General features: G+C 39.0%; 1 protein-coding gene across 2 annotated transcripts in view; it reads right to left on the reverse strand.

Moving 5' to 3' along the window:
* CCSER1 (coiled-coil serine rich protein 1) overlaps positions 1-27520 on the reverse strand; it is a 511517-nt gene that overhangs the window by 280969 nt on the left and 203028 nt on the right. For both annotated transcript variants that reach the window (XM_063310081.1, XM_063310082.1), the window contains exon 5: positions 25814-25931. In XM_063310081.1, the coding sequence (XP_063166151.1) occupies positions 25814-25931 (118 nt within the window). The remainder of the gene's footprint in view (positions 1-25813; positions 25932-27520) is intronic.

The raw sequence follows: 27520 nt of genomic DNA on the forward strand, positions 1-27520 counted from the left end.
AGTCCCCCCCCCCACTTTTTCCAGTTTTATTTAGTATGGCAATCTGAAAAAAATTACCATACATCCAGCAGCATCCACAACACACTACAATAACACATGATGACATCAGTGCTCAAATGCCATCACTACATGCTTATGTCCCTACATCTGATGCAAAGAAATAAATAATGGCATGTACGTGATGTCTTACATCAGGCTGACATGTACTTTCCTTGTCCACCTTGTGGATGGCCATCACAGAGGTTTCCTTGGCAAGAAATCTGTGAAATTTCAGGAAAATAGGCACAACATGATTAATTGCTGGGGGGGGGGGGAGGCTGATTTGTACTGTATTCAATTGACCATTACTTGTATTGGTGGAAGAGAGAAATTTTGTCAGGATCTATAATTTCCATGCAAGGAGATGGCTTCTTGAAGGACATAAGTGATTTCATTACCATAATTATTTTAGATTTTTAAAATGTGTGTTATTTCTCAGCATAAGACTGACTGTCCATTACCCAATTAAATAAAAGTAAAAAAGAATAGTTTGGGTCAAATTGTGATACCACCTCAGGAGACCAGTTTGTAGACAGTATTTAAAAAAAAAATCCACCAAAGCAAAATGGTCATTATACTTCCTTTCTCCATCTGTCACTGGTAAGACATAGGTGCTGTGGGCTAATTAAATGTTAATGAAATCTAAATAATCTGCTGGTCCTGAAGCATTAGCCAAGCACAGTAACTGCTGAACAGCTGCTGCTGTTTGACAAAACCACTTCAGTCAGCACCTTCAGATACATATGAAGATCTGGATTTGGCAATGTATTTATGCATAATGAACTTCAGAAGAACCTATAATTACTTTTGCTTGAATTACAGGTTAAATGTAATTCATCATGGTAGGGAAGAAGAGCTTTGGCAACACAAACATACTGCCTGTGGAGAGATGACATTAAAAGAATGAAGTATTTCATTTATATGGCTCTTATTTTCTATTTTACAAATTCATCATGTATAGCATAGTGGTTGAACTACTAGATTGGGAGTGGAAGATCCAATCAAAGCCCCATTTAATCAGAGCTCACTTGATGACTTTGGCCATCACTCTTTCTCAGTGGAACCAACTTCATGGGATTGTTCTGGGGATAAAATAAGTGGAGGCCTCCCAGTTTACCTTATTGATTTCCAAGAGAAAGAGCAAGATACAAGTGGTCCAAAACAAACAGGTTAGTTGAAGAACCTGCAACTAGTTTTACCTGCTCAATGAAGCATGAGGCCAGCATTTCTGTATTGCCAATCTCATCGCCTTCCACCTACTCTCATGCTGAAATAACAACCCAGTTGTTTAAAACTAAGAAAGCCTACCCAGAACAGCTTGAAGTTAATGTTGTGATGTCTGTTTAAAAAAAAAAAACCAAAAGTTCCACCTCCATTAGCACCACTACATATACAAACTTTCACACTTTGTTCTAGAGTATCTTCTACCATAAACCAAAATAATTACTTCCTCTTGAGAAAAAAAATCTAGCCACTAAGTAAAAGGGCTGGCTATAGGGAAGGCAGGCTGATTATGCATCAGTGTGCTACCTAATACTTCTTAGCAGAGAAGCATGCATACATCCATTTTTTACATGTCACCTTTATTGATTTAAAATCAGCTGTTGATTCTATCTTTGCAGAAAGACTCTGGTGGAAGTTGTTTTCTTCATCCATAGATAAAGGCTTATTTTGTTTAGTTAGGATGTTGCATGAAAACAGTTACGCAAGTTAGATAGTGGATGATGATCCTTCTAGATCCTTCTAGATAATTTTTATTCTTTCTGGAAAACTAGAACACAGAATGGTCTAGGTCAGTGCAGCTTCTCATGTCGAGTTCTCCTGGCCATGTCCCTTCTAAGCCAGAATTTCTGAGCCTACATTTCATATAACTGTTTTGTTTATTAACTATCTTGTTTCAGTACACATGTAACAGGAAGTTATGATTATGAACATGTCTGCTTGTGTAAAAAGAAGACAGAGTCCATGCATATACAAATCATTAGTGTACTTCATCTGGACCTGGTCCATGTGATTCTCTTTTGAGTAAACATATATGCAATTGTATCGTATATGAACCAGCTTGATTGATAACTGGCAAATAGAGGGAGAAAATGTAGAAGCAGTGAAAGACTTTGTATTCCTAGGTGCAAAGATTACTGCAGATGCTGACTGCAGTCAGGAAATCAGAAGACGCTTAATCCTTGGGAGAAGAGCAATGACAAATCTCAATAAAATAGTTAAGAGCAGAGACATCACACTGACAACAAAGGCCTGCATAGTTAAAGCAATGGTGTTCCCCGTAGTAACATATGGCTGCGAGAGCTGGACCATAAGGAAGGCTGAGAAAAGGAAGATCGATGCTTTTGAACTGTGGTGTTGGAGGAAAATGCTGGGAGTGCCTTGGACTGCAAGAAGATCAAACCAGTCCATCCTCCAGGAAATAAAGCCAGACTGCTCACTTGAGGGAATTATATTAAAGGCAAAACTGAAATACTTTGGCCACATAATGAGAAGACAGGACAGCCTGGAGAAGATGTTGATGCTAGGGAGAGTGGAAGGCAAAAGGAAGAGGGGCCGACCAAGGGCAAGATGGATGGATGATATTCTAGAGGTGACGGACTCGTCCCTGGGGGAACTGGGGGTGTTGACGACCGACAGGAAGCTCTGGTGTGGGCTGGTCCATGAAGTCACGAAGAGTCGGAAGCGACTGAACGAATAAACAACAAATTGTATATGAATTACTTTCAAATTTGTAGCTTTTACTATCCAAGTGTATGTCTATGGAGAGTCACATTAATCACATGTCTCAGAATTATGATTGGGACTGCCAATGCCTTTTTGCTATTGCAACCCTTAACTATGATATAGCAGCAGAGACTTTTTTTTCCCCCAGACTTCAGGGAACAAAGATCAACTGAAGCTAAAAATAGCATTATACCAAGAACACAGAGAATGAATTTTTATCCTGCTGCCTAATTGTTCATATCAGGAAAACAGACTTATAAAAACACTGAAGAATTTAATCATCAATATGCCAACCACACTTATGCATTTCCAATTTGTTGTTGTTGTTTATTCGTTTAGTCGCTTCCGACTCTTCATGACTTCATGGACCAGCCCACGCCAGAGCTTCCTGTCGGTCGTCAACACCCCCAGCTCCCCCAGGGACAAGTCCGTCACCTCTAGAATATCATCCATCCATCTTGCCCTTGGTCGGCCCCTCTTCCTTTTGCCCTCCACTCTCCCTAGCATCAGCATCTTCTCCAGGGTGTCCTGTCTTCTCATTAGGTGGCCAAAGTATTACACAGACAGAAATTAAAACAGTAAAATATTATGAAGAGACAAGTGTTTAAATCAATTATAAACTTCAGCTTCTTTGATACTACATTATCATGGGAGGTGTTATTTCCAGAGGAAATCATGGCAAATGGAAGAAATAATTTTGATTTATTCTACATGAATAAATGTACAATAAATGCTGCAGTTCATTCTGTATAAAATAATATTTTACCAAATGGGCATTTTGCAAGTCCTTAGGTTTATATGTTTGATAAGCTACTGTTATACATTCAAAATAATTTTAGACACTGGTATTTTTGAATATTCAATTAATTACATTTTAAAAAGTGTTTTATATTCAGAAATTGTTTTTTTTAAAAAAAAAAAACACTGATAGTAATATAGTTAGTTAAGGCATTTTGGAAATGGTAGGTGTGAGGACATAAATATCAACAGAGGATAAATGTAGAACCATCTTACTAGCAGTAGAAATTTGGCACCCTAGTCTGCAGATAATACACAATGATAAAATGACATTGTTGTAAAGACAAATTGGAGTGAGGGTGTTGACATCCAGTAGTACCAATTCCAGCTTTTGAAAGTGTTGGGGTAAAACATGAACTGTGTACTCCTTCTGCTTCGATCCCCACTGCCCTATTTACTTGTCAAGTCTCTGTGGTCCCAATCCATGCCACTTTCTGCAAAGTAAATGAAGACTACTGATGTCTTCTAATTCCTGTACTCATATTGCTGCTGGGAAAATGTGCCCAAGTGGAAAGAAACAGCAAGGGTAGAAGGAAGAGGGTATCAAACTCCAAAAATTCTCAATGGGTTTAGACCTTATTGCATTGTGGATTAATGGGTCATTTGCAACCTGTGACACCTTCCTATCCAGCCTACCATTGCAGCATGAGGCTCATCTCATCTTAAACCCTATCACACCAGGCAGGTAACTTGTGTCTCTGCGCATATGAAACCAGCCATACCTTTCTCTGAGGCATAGAATTATCTGACTATGAACAAATAACTTCTCTTACCAGATCTCTGATCTTCTTCCCAAAGCCCATACCCTTGAAAGGAGGACTTTCAAAGATATCACCCATACAAACATGAATACTGGCACGTATCCAAAAATTAACTGGAGAAAATGGCATGCAGCATGCCTATTCACATTATTTACCTACAAGGCACACCACATCCAACCTTCTGCTCTGCACAGGTATTAAAACATTCCAGACAGATGGCTATCTAGCCTTCACTTTAACACATCCACCATAGGGGAGCCTACCACTTTTCTTGGTGACAAGTGTCACTGTTGAATTGCCCTAATCATACAGAAGTTTTTGTTGTTCTTGTTATTTTCCTAGCATTTACAGTAGTTGGAATAAATCTTCCTATAAGACAAATCTATTATTTCATGTCCTACACTCTGGGACAAGGGAGAACTGATCTTGTCCATCTTCCGTGGGACACCCTTTAATACCCAAAGATTGCTATCATATTCCCCATCCAGTCTTCTCTTCTAAAAGTTAAACATTCCCAGTATCTTCACTCTCTTTTCACACAAGTCCCCAATCATCGTTCTTGCCCTTCTCTGCATCTGTTCCACTTTGACTGAATACTTCATACATATGGTAGCCAGAACTGGATACAATACTAAAGTTGACATCTAACCAATTCAAAATGAAGTGGAATTATTATGTCCTATGATTTTAAAGATATACATTTGTACACATGTCATATTATTAACACATGCAGTTTATTTCTTTTTTTTTTAATCTGTTCAATCGTGTCTGATTCTTGGAGATTGCCTGGACAAATCCTTGCAGTTTGATTGGCAAAGTTGTTCAGAAGTGGTTTGCTGTTGCCTCCTTCCTAGGGCTGAGAGAAAGCAACTGGGCCAAGGTCACCCAGCTGACTTTGTGGACTTCCAGTTTCTATCCTGATGCCTTAATCACTACACCAAACTGGCTCTCATGCAGTTTATAATCAACTGCTATTCCAAGATCTTTTCCATAAGTACTATTAATACCTCCTATCCTAAACCTGTGCATTTAATTTTTTTTGTTTCCTAAATAAAGAACTTTGTATTTTCTCTGTTAAATTCTTTTCTGTTATATTTAGTCTATTTCTCTAAACTACCAAGTTTAGCCATTCTTGATAAGATATCCCCAGTTTGCTTCCAAAACAAATGCCAGCCAGTTTGCTTCCAAAACAAATGCCAGGACAGTATATTAATATTAAAGCTGGTATCAGCAGTTAACAGATTTATATGGAGCAGGAAAAAAACCAGTATGATTAAAAATTCTCCAAGACTCAAAAGAAAGAGGTGGACTAGCAATTCCTAATCTCAGATTATATTATAAGGCAAATTGCCTATTATGAATAACAGAATCATTAAAATTTCCAAACAGCAGGACGCCAATTATAGAAGAAGCAGGCCTAGCTAATGGACTTTATAGGTATCTATGGTATGAGGAAACAAAAGAATAAAAAAATCTGAACGAACATATAGACAAAGTTTGTTAAAAATGTGGAATCTTCTAAAAGCAAGGATATGTCTGGCAATCTCACCATTAGGATCACCATCAAACACTTTTACACTAAAGACAATTATGAAAAAAGGATTTAATTACAGATGCCGATATGATATATTTGGATGCAGGAAACAGATTAAAGACACTACAAGAATTGTCCAATGAAGGAAGGAACTTACCATGCTTAATATATGTGCAAAGAACTGGAAAAATAAAAAGTGATCTTAAAAAAGAAGGGACCTTGAGAATTTGCAAACAAGTATCACTAATCCATAATTTTCTTAAACTGTTGAGTAAATCACAACTGGCTGGGTTTACACAATACACTAACATAAAAATAAGGCTTCTAAACTAGAGTGGCTAGTTTAATACAATACATAAAGGCAAAGCCATGCAAACAATACTATGGAGTCCTGTTATGCATGAACTCAGGTAACTTGCAATCACAGCTATTAGTAGAAATTGAAGTTTATCTCATTCTTCCTGCTACAGATTATCTTTTTTTTTTCTTCAGAAGTAGCATTGCAAGATATTCCTATTCTACAGTCACCTCCAAGAATGTGATGCCAAAGTGAGGGGTGCTGATAATTTCTCATAACAGCACTAGACAAAAGGAAAAATGGGTGCATGATAATAGCCTTATCATGCATAAAACATGTCAAGGACCGCCCCCCCCCCCATACCTTCCCCATGCTGCTCTACATTTGGCTCACTTTAACAAAGGAAACTGTCGGCATAAATGAAGCACAAACTTGTCATCTGAATCAAGAGAAATATACAAAATAATTATTATTCTTATCCTTCAATTTCTGCTGTGGGTATGGGGTAGTTCATACATTTAATTACAGATTCTCATTACAATAACAGTGGCAGAAACATTGTTTTCAAAGACACTTTTTAATGCACATCAGCACTCAAAAAGATTTAACTTTTAAGGATTTTTTAAAAAGCAACTTGATCACAATTACAAGAACAAAAAGAAAAGAAAAACTAAACATGTATCATTTCCTGGCTTTGGATTCATTGAATTTGGCCAAAACAAAAATAAGCTACATACCACTGGGGTGGGAGGGGGGTGCGTTTCTCAAATATGTGAAGATAGAAAGAAAAATAATGGAAGAAAAAACAAAAGCATCTTGACAAGAATCTTGAGATTCAAAAATGTACAATCTATATTAGGAGTGGTGGAGTAGAGTAGAGAAAGAAGTCAACGTGTTGAAACATAGTTTCTGGCAAGCTGATTAGGTGGAGAGGAGAAGGATGTATGTTGTCAGATGCAAATCCCTAAACAAAACCTCATGATGCAGAGATTTTTCAGAAGGGACATAAATTAAAGATGGAAGTAGAGAGATTTTTTCCCTTGTGGCAGTCTTCTGACACTCATCCCCTCCAGCAATATGTTGTTGTTGTTGTTGTTGTTTATTCGTTTAGTCGCTTCCGACTCTTCGTGACTTCATGGACCAGCCCACGCCAGAGCTTCCTGTCGGTCAACACCCCCAGCTCCCCCAGGGATGGGTCCGTCACCTCTAGAATATCATCCATCCATCTTGCCCTTGGTCGGCCTCTCTTCCTTTTGCCCTCCACTCTCCCTAGCATCAGCATCTTCTCCAGGGTGTCCTGTCTTCTCATTATGTGGCCAAAGTATTTCAGTTTTGCCTTTAATATCATTCCCTCAAGTAAGCAGTCTGGCTTTATTTCCTGGAGGATGGACTGGTTTGATCTTCTTGCAGTCCAAGGCACTCTCAGAATTTTCCTCCAACACCACAGTTCAAAAGCATTGATCTTCCTTCTCTCAGCCTTCCTTATGGTCCAGCTCTCGCAGCCATATGTTACTACGGGGAACACCACTGCTTTAACTAGGCAGACTTTTGTTGTCAGTGTGATGTCTCTGCTCTTAACTATTTTATCGAGATTTGTCATTGCTCTTCTCCCAAGGATTAAGCGTCTTCTGATTTCCTGACTGCAGTCAGCATCTGCAGTAATCTTTGCACCTAGAAATACAAAGTCTTTCACTGCTTCTACATTTTCTCCCTCTATTTGCCAGTTATCAATAAAGCTGGTTGCCATAATCTTGGTTTTTTTGAGGTTTAGCTGCAAACCAGCTTTTGCACTTTCTTCTTTCACCTTCATCATAAGGCTCCTCAGTTCCTCTTCGCTTTCAGCCATCAAAGTGGTATCATCTGCATATCTGAGATTGTTAATGTTTCTTCCAGAGATTTTAACTCCAACCTTGGATTCCTCAAGCCCAGCTTGTCGCATGATGTGTTCTGCATACAAGTTGAATAGGTAGGGTGAGAGTATACAGCCCTGCCGTACTCCTTTCCCAATCCTAAACAGTTGTTCCGTGGTCTGTTCTTACTGTTGCTACTTGGTCGTTATACAGATTCTTCAGGAGGCAGACAAGATGACTTGGTATCCCCATACCGCTAAGAACTTGCCACAATTTGTTATGGTCCACACAGTCAAAGGCTTTAGAATAGTCAATAAAACAGAAATAGATGTTTTTCTGAAACTCCCTGGCTTTTTCCATTATCCAGCGGATATTGGCAATTTGGTCTCTAGTTCCTCTGCCTTTTCTAAACCCAGCTTGTACATCTGGCAATTCTCGCTCCATGAACTGCTGAAGTCTACCTTGCAGGATCTTGAGCATTACCTTACTGGCATGCGAAATGAGTGCCACTGTTCGATAGTTTGAACATTCTTTAGTGTTTCCCTTTTTTGGTATGGGGATATAAGTTGATTTTTTCCAATCTGATGGCCATTCTTGTGTTTTCCAAATTTGCTGGCATATAGCATGCATTACCTTGACAGCATCATCTTGCAAGATTTTGAACAGTTCCGCTGGGATGCCGTCGTCTCCTGCTGCCTTGTTATTAGCAATGCTTCTTAAGGCCCACTCAACCTCACTCTTCAGGATGTCTGGCTCTAGCTCACTGACCACACCGTCAAAGCTATCCCCGATATTGTTATCCTTCCTGTACAGGTCTTCTGTATATTCTTGCCACCTTTTCTTGATCTCTTCTTCTTCTGTTAGGTCCTTGCCATCTTTGTTTTTGATCATACCCAGTTTTGCCTGGAATTTACCTCCAATGTTTCTAATTTTCTGGAAGAGGTCTCTTGTCCTTCCTATTCTGTTGTCTTCTTCCACTTCCGCACATTGCTTGTTTAAAAATAATTCCTTATCTCTTCTGGCTAACCTCTGGAATTTTGCATTTAATTGGGCATATCTCCCCTTATCACTGTTGCCTTTTGCTTTCCTTCTTTCTTGGGCTACTTCTAGTGTCTCAGCAGACAGCCATTTTGCCTTCTTGGTTTTCTCTTTCTTTGGGATGTATTTTGTTGCCGCCTCCTGAACAATGCTGCCAACTTCTGTCCAGAGTTCTTCTGGGACCCTATCTACTAAGTCCAGTCCCTTAAATCTATTCTTCACCTCCACTGCATATTCCTTGGGAATATTAGTGAGCTCATATCTAGCTGATCTGTGGGTCTTCCCTAATCTCTTTAGTCTGATCCTAAATTGTGCAAGAAGAAGTTCGTGATCGGAACTACAGTCAGCTCCAGGCCTTGTTTTTACCGAGTGTACAGATGTCCGCCACCTTTGGCTGCAAAGGATGTAATCAATCTGATTTCGGTGTTGTCCATCTGGTGAAGTCCATGTATAAAGCCTTCTCTTAGGTTGTTGGAAGAGAGTGTTTGTTATGCAGAGTGAATTGTCTTGGCAAAATTCTATCAGCCTATGTCCTGCTTCATTTTGTTCTCCCAGGCCATACTTACCTGTAATTCGAGGTGTCATTTGACTGCCCACCTTAGCATTCCAGTCTCCTGTGATGAAAATAACATCTCTTTTAGGCGTGTTGTCCAGTAGGTGCTGCAGATCCTCATAGAACCGCTCTACTTCAGCTTCTTCAGCATTTGTGGTTGGGGCGTATATTTGGATCACTGTGATGTTAGATGGCTTGCCCTGAATTTGAATTGAGATCATTCTGTCGTTTTTTGGGTTGTATCCAAGCACTGCTTTAGCCACTTTACTATTAATTATGAAGGCTACTCCATTTCTTCTGTGGTCCTCTTGTCCACAGTAGTAGATCTGGTGGTCATTTGATGTGAAGTGGCCCATTCCAGTCCATTTCAGTTCACTGACGCCCAGAATGTCTATCTTTAATCTTGACATCTCACCAATAACCACATCCAATTTGCCCTGGCTCATAGATCTTACATTCCAGGTTCCAATGGTGTGTTGATCCTTAGAACATCGGATTCGCCGTTCACCACCAGCACCGTCGGCCGCTAGCCGTCCTTTCGGCTTTGAGCTAGCTGCGTCATCACGTCTGGGGCTAGTTGAACTCATCCTCTGTTCCTCCCCAGTAGCATTTTGACCAACTTCCGACCTGGGGGTCTCATCTTCCGATGGTATACCGACATATCTCTGTTTGTACTGATCCATTTAGTTTTCATGGCAAGAATACTGGGGTGGGTTGCCATTACCTTCCCCAGGGATCGCATTTAGTCTGACCTCTCTGTCATGACCTTCCCGTCTTGGGTGGCCCTTCACGGTTTAGCTCATGGCATCATTGAGGTGCTCAAGCTCCAGCACCACGACAAGGTAAACGATCCTTTGCTGAAGCCAGCAATATAGTTATCAATATTAAAAAAAAAACCTTTGATTTAAGGCAGCATTGTAAGTTAGATCACTTTCTACGCATGCTTCAACAATATGGGAAAAAATACAAGATATCTTTCTAATAATCCATGCAGCTTAAACTATAAAGACTTTGTTCAGTTTCATACCTTATGCTGGCTTTGCATGTTATAGCCTGGGCCACCACCACTGCCGGGGTCTTGCAGATCAACTTTCACCTGTCCAAGCAAATACTCAACAGCTGCTACTTCCTAACTATTTGATAGTGATGCCCGGATAGATGTATGCCTTGTATGACTCTATGAGGCTTAGTGTTTTCCCCAAATTTTATCTATTGTAGTAATTGTGCAGACAAAAAGTCCCTAATCCATCCACAATTACTTTCCACAAATATGCCTAATAGATTTCTGCCTAATGCACAGTGATGTTATTCACAGTCTGTTTATATTTTCATTCCCTGATAGTAATAACTAAGGGTTCTTACTTAGCATATTGTAGAAAAGCAGAAAGCTTCATTGTTGTTGTTGTTGTTAGTTGCTGTCTCATGGTGACCTTATGTATAACAGAACGAAATGCTGTTTGGTCTTGCGCCATATGCCTGACTGTTCCAATGTTTGCATCCATTGTTGCTGTAATTGTATCAATCCATCTCATTGAAGGTCTTCCTCTTTTCCGCTGGCTCTCGACTTTACCAAACATGATGTCCTTTTCAAGCAATCGGTCTTTCCTGAGGATGTGCCCAAAGTATGAGAGTCTAAGCCTAGTTATCTTCATTAACCACACCCATACTTTGTCCTGCAAATGCCCTTTGTCTTCTTTGTCAGAGTCTTCCTGAATGACTTCAAGAGACATTACACATGCATGAAGTCTACAGCTGTCATGCATTAGGCTACTTGCTAGAACTTTATTTGCAATTAAAATGGAACATTCACCACTTATCATCTTTATACTGATAGAGACTTTTTGAAAAAGAAAATGCAAAGCACAATCTTGAGAGATGTTTCAAACTTCTGAAAGCAGTTCAATGTCCAAAAATTAACTTTTCTCGAATGAGAACCAGATTGCTTTAAAATATAATGAAATCTCTTATCTATCTATCTTCATAAAAATAGACAAATTAAATGCTGTCTTTGAAAGCAATGCCTTTAATAGCACTGCTGACCTCTTTCACTGGAATCAGAGCTTATGTGTTTGTGTCATTCACTTTTTCCATAAAACCTGCCTTTCAATTTGGATTTCAATACTTCTGTTCTTTCACTCCTTCACAGTGCTGTGGCTAAGCTGCTTTTGAGCTATTCCTGCTGTTACCTGAATAGTGGAACCAATAGTTTATATCTACTTTGGTTTCCTTCAGTTTACTTAATTAAATATCGATAGATCACATTCTTTCTTCAGACATGTCTCAGCAACCTCAGTTGATTTCAGGAGCTATTGATCTGGTCTTTTGTTTAAAAGAAAAATAATCAGTAGCTGAAGCTGATTTGAAGGGGTAAATTCTGCTTCTGAAGGAGCTGTGTGTGAGTACTTGGACAAAATGCTTCATGACCTTTGCTTTCTTGATGCTTTAAACTCAAGAGGAGCTGGGAAACCAGTCATATCCTTGAAATAAATATTTCTGAATAGATGATTTTAAAATGCTCTAATCTGACACCTTCGAGATGAATTGGAAGGATGGAGAGAATGATTAACTAGGAATTTAGGATCTTGCATGGCACAGAAGTGATTGATTTTAGTAGTAAACTAAATGGTGCAAGGATACATTAGGGCTGTGCAGCACTTGTGCTTCAGAGAGTGCAAGCATGCTCAAGTACCATCTGTTGGCAATTTCTTAAAGCAACTGCATCTCTTCCTGGGATCACACAGCTGCTCCAGTTGGAAAAATGTTTTGGTTTAAGGAGTCACCAATAAGCCCAAAGTATGACTACACACATGCTATGAAAAACCTTTTTTTTAATATCCAAAACAGGAAAGTAAAGTGCACGTGGCCATACAATAACTTGGATGACGGTCAAGAGAATGCTGGTTTTAAAGTTCAGTGTTTATTTTGTGTGTGGGGACTATACTGTGGTCACTGCTGTGGCTTTAAGAAGTATTGTATTTCCTGTCCTTTGCCTCCTCCCTTTTTCCTCCACTCAGCCAACTTGGCTACATATTCAAATCAGCAAAGTTACAATTGCTGTATTTTTCATCTTCGGTGTCTCAATCCAGATTTTTGTACTTACAATCTCCTTTGCACATCTTTGGCATGTCTCATTTTTAAAGCAGTTGTCAACAATATAAGCAAAATCCTTTCCTGCTGTCACACCATGTGTATCTTATTAAAAAATTTACAGCATTATAGTCTGTCCACTTAATACTTGTTTTTATAGAAAAAATTAAAATGAACACCTCCTCTGTTTGCTATGTCATCTAGCTATAAACCGCATTATCAAAAGAGTATACCTGGGCACAAGGAACTAAAATTTTCAAAATAATACGGCTGGCTTTGTATTCGATTAGTTGGCCTATGCTACTTTCATACCTCCAAAAATTCAGAAAATGGGGCAAAACAGAAAAATTGTGTAACTTGTCATGTGATAAAGAATACCATATCATAGGTTATACAATATTTGTATACCATTGTACAATTGACAGTAAATTAATATATTAATTTATTTATTTATTTATTCTTCAAATTTCTATCACCGCCCATCTCTCCCAAAAGGGGACTCTGGGCAGTTTACAATAAAATCAAAAATTAAAAGCATATAAATTACAATATAACAAACCAATAAATAAAGATAAAATAGATATAAAATCAAAGAGGTGAAGATCTTATTCGTTGGGGAGAGATCTATGATATTAGCCACCCCCAAGATGAACTGGTGCTCCTCCCACCCCAAGTGAGGTGGCAGAACCAGGTTTTCAAGTTCTTCTGGAAGGCGAGAGTGAAGGGGCCTGTCTCACCTTCGGGGGCAGAATGTTCCAGAGGGCGGGTGCCACTGCAGAGAAGGCCTGCCTTCTGGACCCCGCCAGGTGGAATTCAGACCTGTGCTGTGAAAAAGAGTTTTAACCCTTCCACACTGTTGTCCCGTCTCAGGCCATGCACCTGCAAACACACAGAGAGGTGGCTGCAAACTTTTCTGAGAAGTTTGTGAAGCAAATAAACAAGTGGCAAAGGAAATGTGAGTGCAAACACTCACACACACACTGGAGAAATCAAGTTCCCAAAAGTCCTACAAGCTTGCCTTGAGAGAAAGTAAATCCAAAACAGCAGGCACAAGAGCAGTCAGGCAAAGTTCAAGGGTCCAAACATAGTAGCAGGGTCATCAGTTGGTCCAGGTCCAGAGTCACAAACATGAGAATCCAAATCAGAAGTCAAGGCACATGGGGTCTAGGTCAATGAACAGTTGTTGCCAACAGAGAAGCTTAAGGTCACTGCTCATAAATAGAAGCAACCCCAGTGTTGCTCATTTGGAAGAGCAAGGTTCCTTTCTTGCAAGGACCCTTGCAGTGCTCCTTTGCTCTACTCTGCTCTGCTCTCCACATGGCGAGGCCTTGCACTGGGAGGAAGTGGCAGTTCAGACTCCTCATTTTCAGAGACCGGCAGCAGCTGTGTCTCCAGGTTACTGGGTGGTGCAGCCTCCTCTGTCTGCTGCTGCTCAGGCAGCAGTTCATCCAGCAACTCTGGAACTGGCTGCTCATTGTCGGTCTCTTCATCAAAGCCCAAGATGGCCATGACAACTGTTATCTCATTCTTTAAAATCTTAAATGCCAAATAAATCACAGTTTACACAGTTTTCTGTACAAACATTCTGTGACATCCCTGATATTTCAACACTTTTTTTTTTACATGTACAGTATATTGAACCTCGTCAGAACTGCTCCCCTGTGGTGCAGTCCCATGAACTTTAGATGCATTTGAGCAAGACCAACTTTATGGTTCTTTTTACTCCCAAATTTTACATAGCTGAAGTGAGGAACATGACTCTCAGGTTGGTAAACACCTGGCCAACTGAGCTTGCTTTCTGATATTTCTGGTCATTGCCATGAATGATAGCAATGGATACCACTCCCCATTGCTATGTCTATCTAGGAGGCTCTCAGGCTCTCCAGCTTGAGTTCAGCAGAAGATACCCAGACACTCAGCTCATCATGGTAGGTAAGAATCTTTACTCAGCTCAACATAGCAGATGTATTAATAAGAAGCCACCTTATGCAGTTGATTGCCTTCCATCAGCATGAAATCACAATCTCCTCCCCTCTTTTATTCACTGCAGTGAAATATAGCACTTTTTTTTCCCCCACAATTTAATGGACATCTTGGTTTGCATTTCTCAGGCTTGGTGCTAGATAGCAGTTGATTGTTGACATTGGGGAAACTCTAGCTCCCAATGCAACTCTTACAGAGAAAGGCCATTTATCCAATACACCTAACTACTCTCACAACTCTGCCTGTGCATCTGACCAAGCAAAGCCAAACCATTTGTATTTATATCCTCCAATACATAGATCAACTGTGATGCTCTCGGATAATTAAGCTTTACAAGACAGCATTCAAGGGATGCTCAAAAACTGTCATTGTTTCACTCTGAAAAGGCACATAGTGAATCAGGCTCAGAAAGGAAGCAAACCCAAGTGTTTAATGATGTCAAACACTTATGAATGAAAGGCCATAGAACAGTCCTGTCTTTGGTCCTTACAGAGAAAAATGTGGAATGAAGGTCCAGAAAGAATTATAGTCTGTAGATTAAGGTTGGGGAGGAGGAACTGATTTTTAGACCTACATGGATCTATATTCAAGTCACAAGTCTGTTTTTGAAAAGTAATTTGTAACTTTTAAAAGGGACTATTTTCAAACGCTGTACTGTTCAATTGTGACAAGATAATCATATACCGTATGTCTACACAGAAGGAAATGAAAATGTATTTGCAAATAAATCAGTGGAGCACACTCCCAGATGTAAGATTATAACTTAATTTTTTTTTCTATTTCTTTCACAAGAAGTCATTAGGAAAATTTATCCAGATATTCCTAAGTGATTTATAAAATGTAGGCTCAGTGATGATTTATATTGGGCTCTATAGTATTTTTTATTTATTTATCTCATAGGAGTTGATGTTTCACAGGCAGCTCATAAACTTCTGTGTTGGGATTCTTCTAAGTTTCCCACCTCTTTTTTAATCTTTGGGGAAGGGAAAAATAGAACTAATCATAAACATATGAACATGGACAATGATAAAGAACACTTGAAACATGAATGATTTGAAACACGCATGGCAGAAAGCTCACCAAGAATACTTCTTTTTTAACACTGTTGATTTTGTTTCACTGATTATTGGAATTGATATACTGCATATCTGCTTATAACTGATATGCTATATATTTGATTATAATAATATATTTATTACAAGGCAAATAATTCATTTGTTACAATAATGTTTCATTGGTTGCAATTATTCATTCATTAAAACACTGTAATGGAAAATAAATTTCTGCTTCTAAAATAAGACAGCTGTTGGAAAATTATGAAAAATTGAAATGAGTTACTTCCGCATGGGTTCACACTGAATTGGCTTCAACTCTTTTCTTTCAAAGATCAAAATAACTTGGACCATTTTCTGAGCCAATTTGACCAGATTGTAGTAACGCTTGGGAAAAGTTTACTTCCTAAAAGTCATTGAGATTTTTCATCCCAGCATGCGCAGGAGGGGGAAACCTCTCTTATTCACATTTCTTATTCTAAGATCAGGTCACCAGTGCCCAGCCTAATCAAGTCCATTAGTTTTAGAGGAAACAGATTTTGATTAGGCAGGGAGGAGTGTTCCAGAATGGGGAAGGAAAAAGGTTGCACTGTCTGCCTCCTCTTTTGTAATGAAGATGAACCTCCCATTTCATTTATGTTTATCTCTTAAATTCATTTATGTTTATCTCTTAAATATCTCTTATGTTTATCTCTTAAATTATTTCTTTCCTCCAGTAGGTTGTATAGGAATCTCCTTGTACTTTTATCACAAGAATTCTGGGCTGGCTGAGAGGGAGTGGCTGGCCCGAAATCATACAGCTGAGAATGAAGTTGAACCTGTCTCCTGAGCAGGAGTCTCAACACCTCTGTGTCTTATCCCAATTAGCTTCTCCAGTATCTCTCCATTATATCCTGTCCTTTAGGTAAAGGTAAAGGTTTCCCTCGACGTAAAGTCCAGTCGTGTCCGACTCTAGGGGGCGGTGCTCATCTCCGTTTCTAAGCCTTAGAGCCGGCGTTGTCATAGACACTTCCGGGTCATGTGGCCAGCATGACGACACGGAACGCCGTTACCTTCCCGCCGAAGCGGTACCTATTGATCTACTCACATTTGCATGTTTTCGAACTGCTAGGTGAGCAGGAGCTGGGACGAGCAACGGGAGCTCACCCCGCCACGCGGTTTCGAACCGCCGACCTTCCGATCGGCAGCTCAGCGGTTTAACCCGCAGCGCCACCGCGTCCCTATCCTGTCCTTTACCAATAAAGAATTTAACACTTTATTATTTCCTATTAGCTAAAGTATATCATGTTGTTAACTAGGACAGCAAGACATACTGAGGTTGCTGTGTCAGCCCCAGTGCAATTTTCATGTTTGGTTCCTCTTTAGGTTACACTATGATGGTTTTTTCCTGTTAAAATAATTCCTCTACAAACACTGCCAAAAACCATCTGGATTCTTATATCAAGGAGACAAAGTTCATATCTAACAAATTAATTGCCCTATTTATTTATTTATTTCCAATTTCTTTGAAGGTCAGGTCCTTCGGCTACAAACTACATCTATGTACTAATTGCAAGAAAACACAGCAAACAATTGCATGCTTGTAAGACATGTATGCTTGCTCTAGCTTTATTCCAGTTTCCTTAGTTTATCAAGTTTTGTCTTTAAATTCTTAATCTTAGCTAGCTTTCATAACCTTTTTATAAACCACAGCTACTGTATATTTTTTCTGAATACTGTATGTTAAATCTCCTTGTTTATTCCTACATGCCCCATGAACCTATGCATATTTCTGGTTCAGTGTAATAAATAGGAACATAAGGCAGCGTGACTGACTCTAAACCAAAGAGCGCTTTTTGTGAGCAGAAAACCACTAAGTTTACACAATGAGTGTTGATTCTGCCTCCCAGTTACAACTTCCTTCTCTCCCTCCCTCCTTTCTTTTCCTTCTTTCTATAGACTTTTATGCTGCTTCAATCAAATGGACAGCTCTGAACATTTTTCAATTCCTACATACAGTAATAAGATAAAACAATAGAAATAGAAACAATAAACTAATGACAGAAAAAAAACAATGAAACCATAGTCTACCATAATAAGCCTTCTCATTATACCAAATATCTCAGCGCCACTTCCCTCAGGAGAAATTTTGATACCATTCTCAAAAGGCTGAGGGAAGAACTAGGTCTTCACTGTCAACATGTAGGGAAGGGGTCATCCTTTTGCCAGAAAATAAGCTATTCCAGAGAATTGAGGTCAAAACAGAGAATGTTCATTTCTGGGGCTCCTGCCATCAGCATTTCTTCACAGATCACATCTCCCCTCAGAGCTCTTCCTGGATGGCAAATTCCAGTCCAAGAGACACCCAGGTCCCAGCTATGTAGGGCTTTATAGGTAACAGCACCTTTATAGAAATAATCAACAGTAACTTGAATTCAGAAGCTTAGTGGCAACTAATGCAGCTCTTGTAGTAAAGGGTCAAATGGGCAGCTACCACATCGGCCACTGCATTTAACCCCAGCCAGAGGTCTGTGGGGCAGCCCCATGTAGAGCAAGTTGCAGTAATCTAGATGCAAGGTGACAAGGGCATGAGTGACCATCAATGAAGCCTCCTATTCCAGGAAAGTTTTCAATTATGCTTTGCTGTACAAAGGCCACCTGGCCACAACTTGACCCACTCATCCAGCAGGAACCCTGAGTCCAACAATCCTCCCAAACCCCAAACTACACATCTGCTCCCTACAGCAGACAACTGCCTTGTCTACAGTCAGTGATGGATTTACTGTGGAATTTGAAGGCTTCCAAAATGACAGCAACTTCCTCTCAATATGAATAAAACTCAACCTCTTTCTTCTCATGCAAACTCCAGGCACCAGATCAGAATCACGTCTCCTGCTAAGACTGGGGTGGAGATATATAACTGGGGATCATCAGTATTTTGAAGATACCTCCCCCATGCTGGATGGATGATTTCCCCTAGCACCTTCATCTACATAATGTGCATAAATTTGTATTTGATTATGTTATTATTGGTGTTAGGATTACTTACTGTTTTATTGCATTTTATGCTGTCATAAGCCATCAGGAGTCTATAAGATTTGGTGGAAAAAAAGAGATAATACCTCTCCTCACAACATCCAATTGGAACCACCTGCTCAGGAAAGAGGAGAACCACTATAAAACAGTGCCCTCCACTCTCAAAAACTACAGATGATCCAGAAGGATATCATGGTGAAAGATCACCGAGAAGTCAAGTAGGACCAGGAGGGTCAAACTCCCCCATCCAGGTTCACCTGCAGGTAATTTCCCTATATTATCTGATTCTGAGAATTTTTTTATTTTTATTTTCCTCTATGAATCTGAATCAGAAAATGGATGCAAACTCAGTGTTGGCATTAGCTCTTGACTTACAGAAATTCCATGTAGATTGCAAATGCAGCTGTAAGTGCTGTTGAATTCAGCAGGATTGTCTTGGGCACATATATTTATAGAATTAACCTGGTAGTTACTAACTTCAAAAAAATCTTCAGAAATAGCCAATCCATTTCCCTATTTTTACCTGCTTTAGTTTTTCTCCCAAAAAATATTTTAACAAAAGCATATGTTGTATCATAGGTTATTTTTAATACAGCATAGGTTCTGTTCATTTTTACAGATTAATATACTTCTGTAGGACTAATAGCTTAGTCATTTGGCTTGGTTTTATAGATTTTAGTCATGTTTCATTTATATTTGTCTGTTTTATCATATTGCACTGTATTGTATTATATACTAGTCACTGACGAATAAAGTTTCTTCTTCATATATTGTATTACTTATAACACCTGTGGTTGTACACAATTTTTGGCCATAACATGGGAAAGCAAATATGATTTTGTGCACAAAGACTTGCAAACTGGTATTTCCATTATTATTTCTTTATGCTTGTCTACTGTACTTTATCATTCGCAGCAGTTAAAAACCAGGTATAAAATTGCCTTAGCATTCTCTTGATTGCTTGGTTGCCATGCCAAGGGGAGGCCACCTATACTGAAAACAGGACTTCCAAGGTGTGGTAAATTATCTGGCAGTGGACAAAACGAAACGACAGTACACCCACAAAATCAGAAGGTCTTAAAAATGATCCTAATGGCTCGACACAGAATTAGACTTGATATAGTAAAAGTAAGCACCCCCATGGAGGAAAATATGCATCCTCTGTAAATCAGCGTAGTCTGTTTCTGTTGTGCGATCGAAGTAACCTTGGCTCTGTACAGAGTTGTGTTTGAACAGCAATTTAGCATTATTCCGGTTGGCAATACGTTTTATGAGGATGTTAACAGCTGCCACACAGACTAATAAAAAGCCTCGCTAGTTCATTACAATAACAAATCTGAGAAGACACTTTCCTATTCAACAAAGTAGCTCTGTCTGAGGATCTGCCCAGCTAATGCATAGGTTTTATTACCTATTTTTAACTTCACCCTGTAACTTCAGGGTCTCTCCATCTAACTCTCTACTTGCTTTCATAGTTTTGTTTTAAGACTTAATACAACCTATTTATCAATGCTACTGTATTACTGCTTTGTTTTTATGCTTTATCATTTTTCCTGTGAGCCACCCAGGGTGGCCATAAAAGTTTTTTTTCAATAGTTTTTTTTTTTTTAATAATAAATAGAATAATTTAGATTAAACTGTGAAGTAGCTAAGATCACCAGAGAAGTTGAAAAACATAAAACATCCAGGGTCCAGTTCCTCTTCTTTCCCGCTATAAAGTTATTGGAGGTACTGGGATCATTATGGTTTTGTTACAGCAGAAGCAACACATGGAGAGAGACAGACAGAGACAGCGACAGAGATATGACAGTAGGAAAAGAAATGGATTCACCCCATTTGTTTCAGCCAGTATTTCAAATGACAAATTCTCATGTGAGGTTCCAAATAAACACTACCCATTTCCAGCTGAAGAGTATGTTGGGTACAGATCAAGGAAAGTGAAGCATGATTCCTATAAATTTTGACTGGACCATTTCTCAGGCTATTAGATCTTTGTAGGTTTAACATTTCTTGTTTCCAACCAGTGAAAAATGGATTTCTGAATATCTGAAAATCTAAATCTGCTCAATCAGGACACAATTGATTTTCCAATTACAGTGGCTATTGATACATTTCTTGGTGATAAGACCACTTCTGTTTTAGAGTAATTAATTTCTAGTTTTTCATCATGACACATGACTTCATGACTACTTAAGCCTGAAGAGAGGCCAAATTGAGTCATGGAAAGAATAACAACCTAGTCAGTGTAAAGGAGGATGGAAAGAGGTTTATGATCTAGCAACAGGGGAGAATGTTTCAAACTGCCAATACTATTGAATTAATGTAAGATACAAATAAAAGGGGGAGAAGGATACACCTTGTCTGACTCCTTTTAGAGTGGGAGAGGCAAAAAGATCTCAGATTATTACTGATTATGTGCCATCAAGTCAGTGTGACCTCTTAGCAACCACATAGATAGATTTTCTGCATGACAGTCTGTCCCTAACCTGCTCTTTTGGGTCTTGAAACGGTGCACTCATTGCCTAGGTAACTGAGTCCATCCACATTACTCTTGGTCATTCTCTTTTTCTCTTTCCTTCCACCCTTCTCAGCATTTGAACCTTCTCCAGAGAGCTGGCTCTTCGCATAATATGTAAGAAGTAGGATAATTTGAGTCAGGTCATCTGTGACTTGAGTGGGAACTCTGCCAGCAATATATTTAATACTTAAATGTTCTCATGGAGCATCATAGAGTAGATGGCAGTCTACAGATGCAGCTGCCAAATTCCTCCATAATCTCTTCATTGACTATTATCAAAAGCTATCCTTAGATCAAAGAAAGCAGCACAGAAGGCAACAGGAGTATTTTTCTCTCAGATGATTTAATGGATACTTTGGTCAAAAGTTTATTGACCCTTTCTTGAGCCAGCTTATTCCCTAGCTAGCACTTTTCCTTGGGTAATTCGATTGACAAATTAATCATAAAAGTGTCTGGCACATAGTTTACTTACAATATTTAATAAGCTAACTGGCTGGAAATTAATCTGGTTGGACTTGGCAGCTTTTTGAAAGATTGGAATTGTTATAGATCAGCCTCACTCTTTGGACCTCTGTAAGTAACTAAATTCTTAGGATGCCAGCGCAGGAGCCCACTATTCAGAATTTAGTTTCAAGATTCTGCAGGAATCAAATTCCACCCCTATCCCCCAAGTCCCTGGAAACTTCAGCATGTTTAATCATGCAATGGTTTTGGAAGCCTCCAGTGGTGGTGAGTAGCCACTCAGGAAAAGGCTCAGAAATTATACTTGCAGGGCCAATTCACTAGCTGTTATATTACAAAGCTCATGGAAGTGATTGACTCATATCTTAGATGGGATGGAATTCCTGGCCCAAGAACCAGGTTTTGGGGCTGAGCTGGCAACAAGCTTCAGATCTGTAAGTTTTTTTTTTTAATTCACATTCATAACTTTCTTCATGATCCAGGAAGAAAAGAGAGATTTAAATGCGCAAGAAAGCAAAACTGATAGATTCATTCATCCAAACAGCAAGCTTTGAGCTCTCGGCATCTAGCAGTGAAGATTTTTTTTGCTCTGTATTAAATTATATGTGTGATGTTACATATCCTACCAACTTTTTATTTCTGACAATTTCTTCCTTTTTAAAAGCTCCATGACAAGCAATCAGAGCCTGCTCTTCTCTATAAATAAAATAATTGCACCATCGTACATGAGGGTGAGAGTTTCATTCTGGTATTAGTATTAGTATTTCATTTGCTATGTGCTTCTATCTAAATGTGGTGCAATGTTGGGATGAGCAATTTTCAAACTTCTGCAAGGTGTGTGTGTTTATGTGTGCGCATGAGTATGCATGTATGTGTATAGCTTCCAAAGGCTTCAGAATGGATAGTGATTTGGGCAAGCCCAAATTGGGGTGTCTTTTGGGGGTTCTTCAAGGGGCAAAAAGGAGTGTGCTGCTGCTGCTGCATTAATCTTAGCAAAGGCTTAAGCCGCCGCCTCCCCACACGCATCTTGCATTTTAACCCCCTCTCCCAAATCAGGAAAAAAAACAGCCTAACTTCTTGTGGAATAGAAGCCTTTAAGGCAGGGATCAGCAATGCAGCATTAGTGACTAAATAGTCTCTGAGTTCTCCAAGATGGAATCCTTGGGACCACAACATAAAAACCCCAAATATCAACTCTCACAGCATCTAAGTTCAACAAAGTCCTCATCAGAGAACACTACAATCCCTACGAAAGAATATTATTTTCAGAGACCATTTAAGGATTTAAATAGAGGTGGAAGTTAGTATTATTAAAATTTTATGTCACCTTTTGATATCTATCTATCTATCTATCTATATATCTCAAGGTGACGAACATACCTAATATACCTTTGTTCTCCTATTTTCCCCACAACAACAACCCTGTGAGGTGAGTTAGGCTGAGAGAGAGGGAATGGCCCAAGGTCACCCAGCCAGCTTTCATACCTCAGGCAGGACTAGAACTCTCAGTCTCCTGGTTTCTAGCCCAGCACCTTAACCACTACACCAAACTGGGTCTTCTTATTTAGCTGCTGGGAAATGAAGAATAGCAACATCCAAAAGCTCACAAATTGACTAGATCCCGTGAATGGAACCTGGAAATATGCTGGAAACAACTCACTCAAAATAAGGAAGTATGGGAATCAGGCAAAAATATATTGATGAATCAGCTATTGGGGGGGGGGGGTTGTAAACTATTATGCTACATGCCATTATTATTATTGTTTACTAGCTGTTTCACAATGAAATATAGTGTAATTGGGATCTTTAGCAGCTAAGAAATCTTCCTCAGCTCTCTCCAGATCTTTTGGACTTCTTTCTCCAAGTCAGCTTGAATATTCATATGACAATCTTTGATGAGCTACATTTATATGTAGTTATTCTTCCTCCCCCACCCCAAGATATAAAGTAGTTTCTTCTCAACTAGGGGAAATGTTTCCTGTCAAAGTAAAAGCCAAATCAGCACATCCCAAACTTCTACTTTTACCCCTCAAGAATTGACGTAATATATTTGGCCCTTCCTATCAATCTAAAGGAAAAAAATAACTTCCAAGCCCTAGCAAGTTTTAGCATCTGCATCCTTTCAGCAGCTGAACCAACTCCATAGCAATACCAAGGTGGCCTGCAATGCTTGTCCCCAAATGTCAGTGCAGTTTTAAAAAATGTTTTATTTCTATGAATCTAAACAGTAAATTGGCTCCCGACAAACGTCATATAGCAGGAAGAGTTATGTGCAGAAAAATGTAATAAAGACTTGAAGTACTGGAACTTTCTAGTTTATTAGTTTTCTATCTCATTTTTCTCTAAACCTGCTTATAAAATTGTTTAAAAACACTATGCAGTGACATGGTGGGAGGGAAGGAAGGGTGGTGGGGGAACAAGAAATAAGAAATATGATCTGTTTTGCATTGACAACATACTTGTTTCCATTTAAAATACAGTATTTGTGGGGTTTCCTTCACTATAATTAACTCTCCTTCTCTCCAGATCAGTGTTTCTCAACCTGGGCAACTTTAAGATGTGTGGACTTCAACTGGGAGGGGAATTCTGGGAGTTGAAGTCCACACATCTTAAAGTTGCTAAGGTTGAGAAACGCTGCTCCAGATTATCGACCCAGAGATATGACTCATGTTACAGAACACATGTTACAGACACAAAACCATAGATAAACACCAGCTGTGGAGAATACATTGATTCCAAATATTACTGAACTACAACTCCTAACATCTGTAACTATGAGAGCTAATGGTGAGGGACTATGGTTGCTCTAGTTTAGCAACATCTGAAGAGCCACAGGTTCCCCAACCCTATTTACATATGTAGGCTTGTACAGACATTAGGCCAAGATTTGTTCTTGCTGCCAACTCAACTTCTTACCAATACCAAAGACAACTGATTCAGCTCCAAAGCCTGGAATTTCAGGAAGTTTTAGAAAGCTTAATACCTGAGATGTAAAATCCAAATGATGCCTGTGATAAATGTTAACATTTCCTTTTAATTGCACCAATTCCTGCTATCTGCCACCCAAGGTAGCACATTCCATCAATCTAAACATCAATCTTAAAACACATACTCAAGAATATAACTGTAATGGTGAGTCAAGGAAGTTACCTCTGTACCATGTCCAGGTTGTGTGCTACAGCAAAGATTTTGCCTGGTCACTGCAGACACATAATCTAGCATCATAACTTCTATGACTGATACAATAAACACAACTACACTATCAAAATACAGGTAGTCCTCGGTTAATGGCTGCCCTTTTTAGCGACCACTCAAAGTTATGATGGTGTTGAAAAAGTAACTTTATGACTGGTCCTCGAACTTACAACCATCACAGCATCCCTGCAGCCATGTTATTGCAATTTGGGCACTGCACAACCAGCTTCCAACAAGCAAAGTTAAAGTTAACAAGCTGGCAGTAAAATTGCAAGTTGCAGTCACATGATAACTCCCAACACGATCATGAGTGATTCGCTTAACAACTGCAGTGGAACTGATGTCATAAGTCCATTCTTGTCAATGATGTATCACTTATGGTTCGCATCACTTAGCAACAGAGTTGCCAGTCCCAATTGTGGTTGTTAAGCAAGAACTACCTGTAATTAAAAAAAAGTGGAGCAGAACAGAAGAAAAAAATGGCTCACTTCTATCAGATTAGACCTAGACAACTTGAGTGTTCTGGTCTAAATGTGGGACCAAAATGCTATTAATTTATTAATCATAAAATCAAGAAATATACAGTATTGTATTTTATTGATTCATTCCATTGTTACTGCAGAAATCCCACAGCAATTTACACAAAACTCCATTTAATCCCCCAGTCAGTCACTAGTCAACAATATATTAGGTTCAGATCAACATTTACCAAGAAGCAATTTACTCCAGAGTTTAGGTAGGTATTTCTTAAAACACTTTTTGGAAACATCCCTCAAATGGAAGAGAGGATTGAAACTTTTATCAGAAACATGTTGTGCAGCACATCAAAAACGAAAAACATATAGGAGCTAATTCATAATGTTTGAGTTCTATTAAAATTATGATGTTATATTATTCACTCACTGTTTAGTCACTTCAGGCATTTTGGGGAATTCCTTTTTCTTGTTTTCAGCTGATTCAACAGGAGTAAGTAGCGCTGCAGCACATGAGACGATTGACTGATGAGAATCCTCCCGGCAAACTACAAAACAGCAAAAGTTTAGTTGCCACCAGTACAATAATGGCTATTGTTTCTGGACGTTCTTTTAAAATTTGCATCTTGTGTGATGCAAGACAATTATCTGTCCAATGGTAGATCAGCTGCTGTCATTAATTTATGTAATCTCTATCCTTAAAAATACAGGGAGAAACATGACGATATCTGGATCTTTATCAGTCTCCTGAATTGATATGGTCCAGCAACATCACACAATCATGGTGATAAACTAATTAATGGATGACTGGGAAGGAGATGAACTACCAGTTTTTTTTCCCTTACACTCTGGTTTTCTTAACATGCTCAGATAGCTTTTCAGCTATTCTGTAATACTAGCATGTGGCCTTCCTCTAGGTTCAAACCGCAGGAAACAAAGCTGGTCAGGGAATGATGATATGTGCAAAGAACTCTATCCTACTCATTTCAGTCATATATAATAACACTAACAAGTTTGGAAGTTCTGTTCCAATGCGAGGCTTTCCCCTGTGGGGGGTGATTCAAAAGACAACAGTTATTATTAAGTGCATGGTAAGTATGCAGTGGTTTAATTGTTCCAGTAGAGTTGTTAATTAGTATAGCTAAGATGGTTTTTTAATTATATTTTATATCTGAACCTAGATGAAATCTTCCATCAACTCTTATAGTTATTCAAGAATTGCCAGGAGGCTCTGGAGTCAAGAGAATACTTGCTCCTGGATCTTCCCAGTGTAGTCCATGAAGCACCTTAAAGACTCTACTCTACTCTCTATCGGACGGACGGATGGATGGATGGATGGATGGATGGATAAATAGTATAGAGAGAGTATATAAAATATTGTACATATATCTTCTTCATTTTTTAATTTATATTGCTGTTGTTTTTCTTTGTCAGATGCCACAGAATTTGCATAAGCTGAGTACATGCCAATCTAAAAACTACAATGCACTCCTGCCTGTGTGTGTGTGTGTGTGTGTGTATATATATATATTGGTATTACACTGAACTGATGCTTATTTTGCTTCAAATTCTGATCAAATGACAGTGATTGTGCTTCTCAAGCACACCACAATCGCTGGAGAACTTTGTTGTTCAAACTGTTAGTTGCCAAAACGTGATTACAGACAACAGTATTCCCCAAAGCATTGGCTGCTATAAATCTGCAATTAAGCCACAGGCCAGGTTCTTTAAACACTGCAGAGCCACAATGACAAAATTGTAATTACTGTAATAGGACCATTACTAGCAAATGAATTACACCCAATCAAGCTTTGTCTATTTTCCCCTTCTTTCTCAATAGCCACAAAGGATGCAGTTATATCTGCTTTGTGGTATCAAGACAGGATTCCAAAAGAGAAGATTAAAACTTACTTCCTTAATGAAAGGAGAACCATCTGAAGAGCTTTTAGGTTCCTCAGATCTGATAATATGAAACAAAATAGTATGATGCAACTGTCTTTATACTGAAATCCATAAAGAAAAGAAAGATTTTCAGCAACAGACTGTGCCGAAAAATACACCTGTAACTGCACCAAGGACTCCACACCTGTAACTATAATAACCTTCCAGATTGCTTTCCATATTTGATTCTTCCCCT

Source organism: Candoia aspera, chromosome 8 (assembly GCF_035149785.1).
Source record: "Candoia aspera isolate rCanAsp1 chromosome 8, rCanAsp1.hap2, whole genome shotgun sequence".
NCBI lineage: Eukaryota > Metazoa > Chordata > Lepidosauria > Squamata > Boidae > Candoia > Candoia aspera.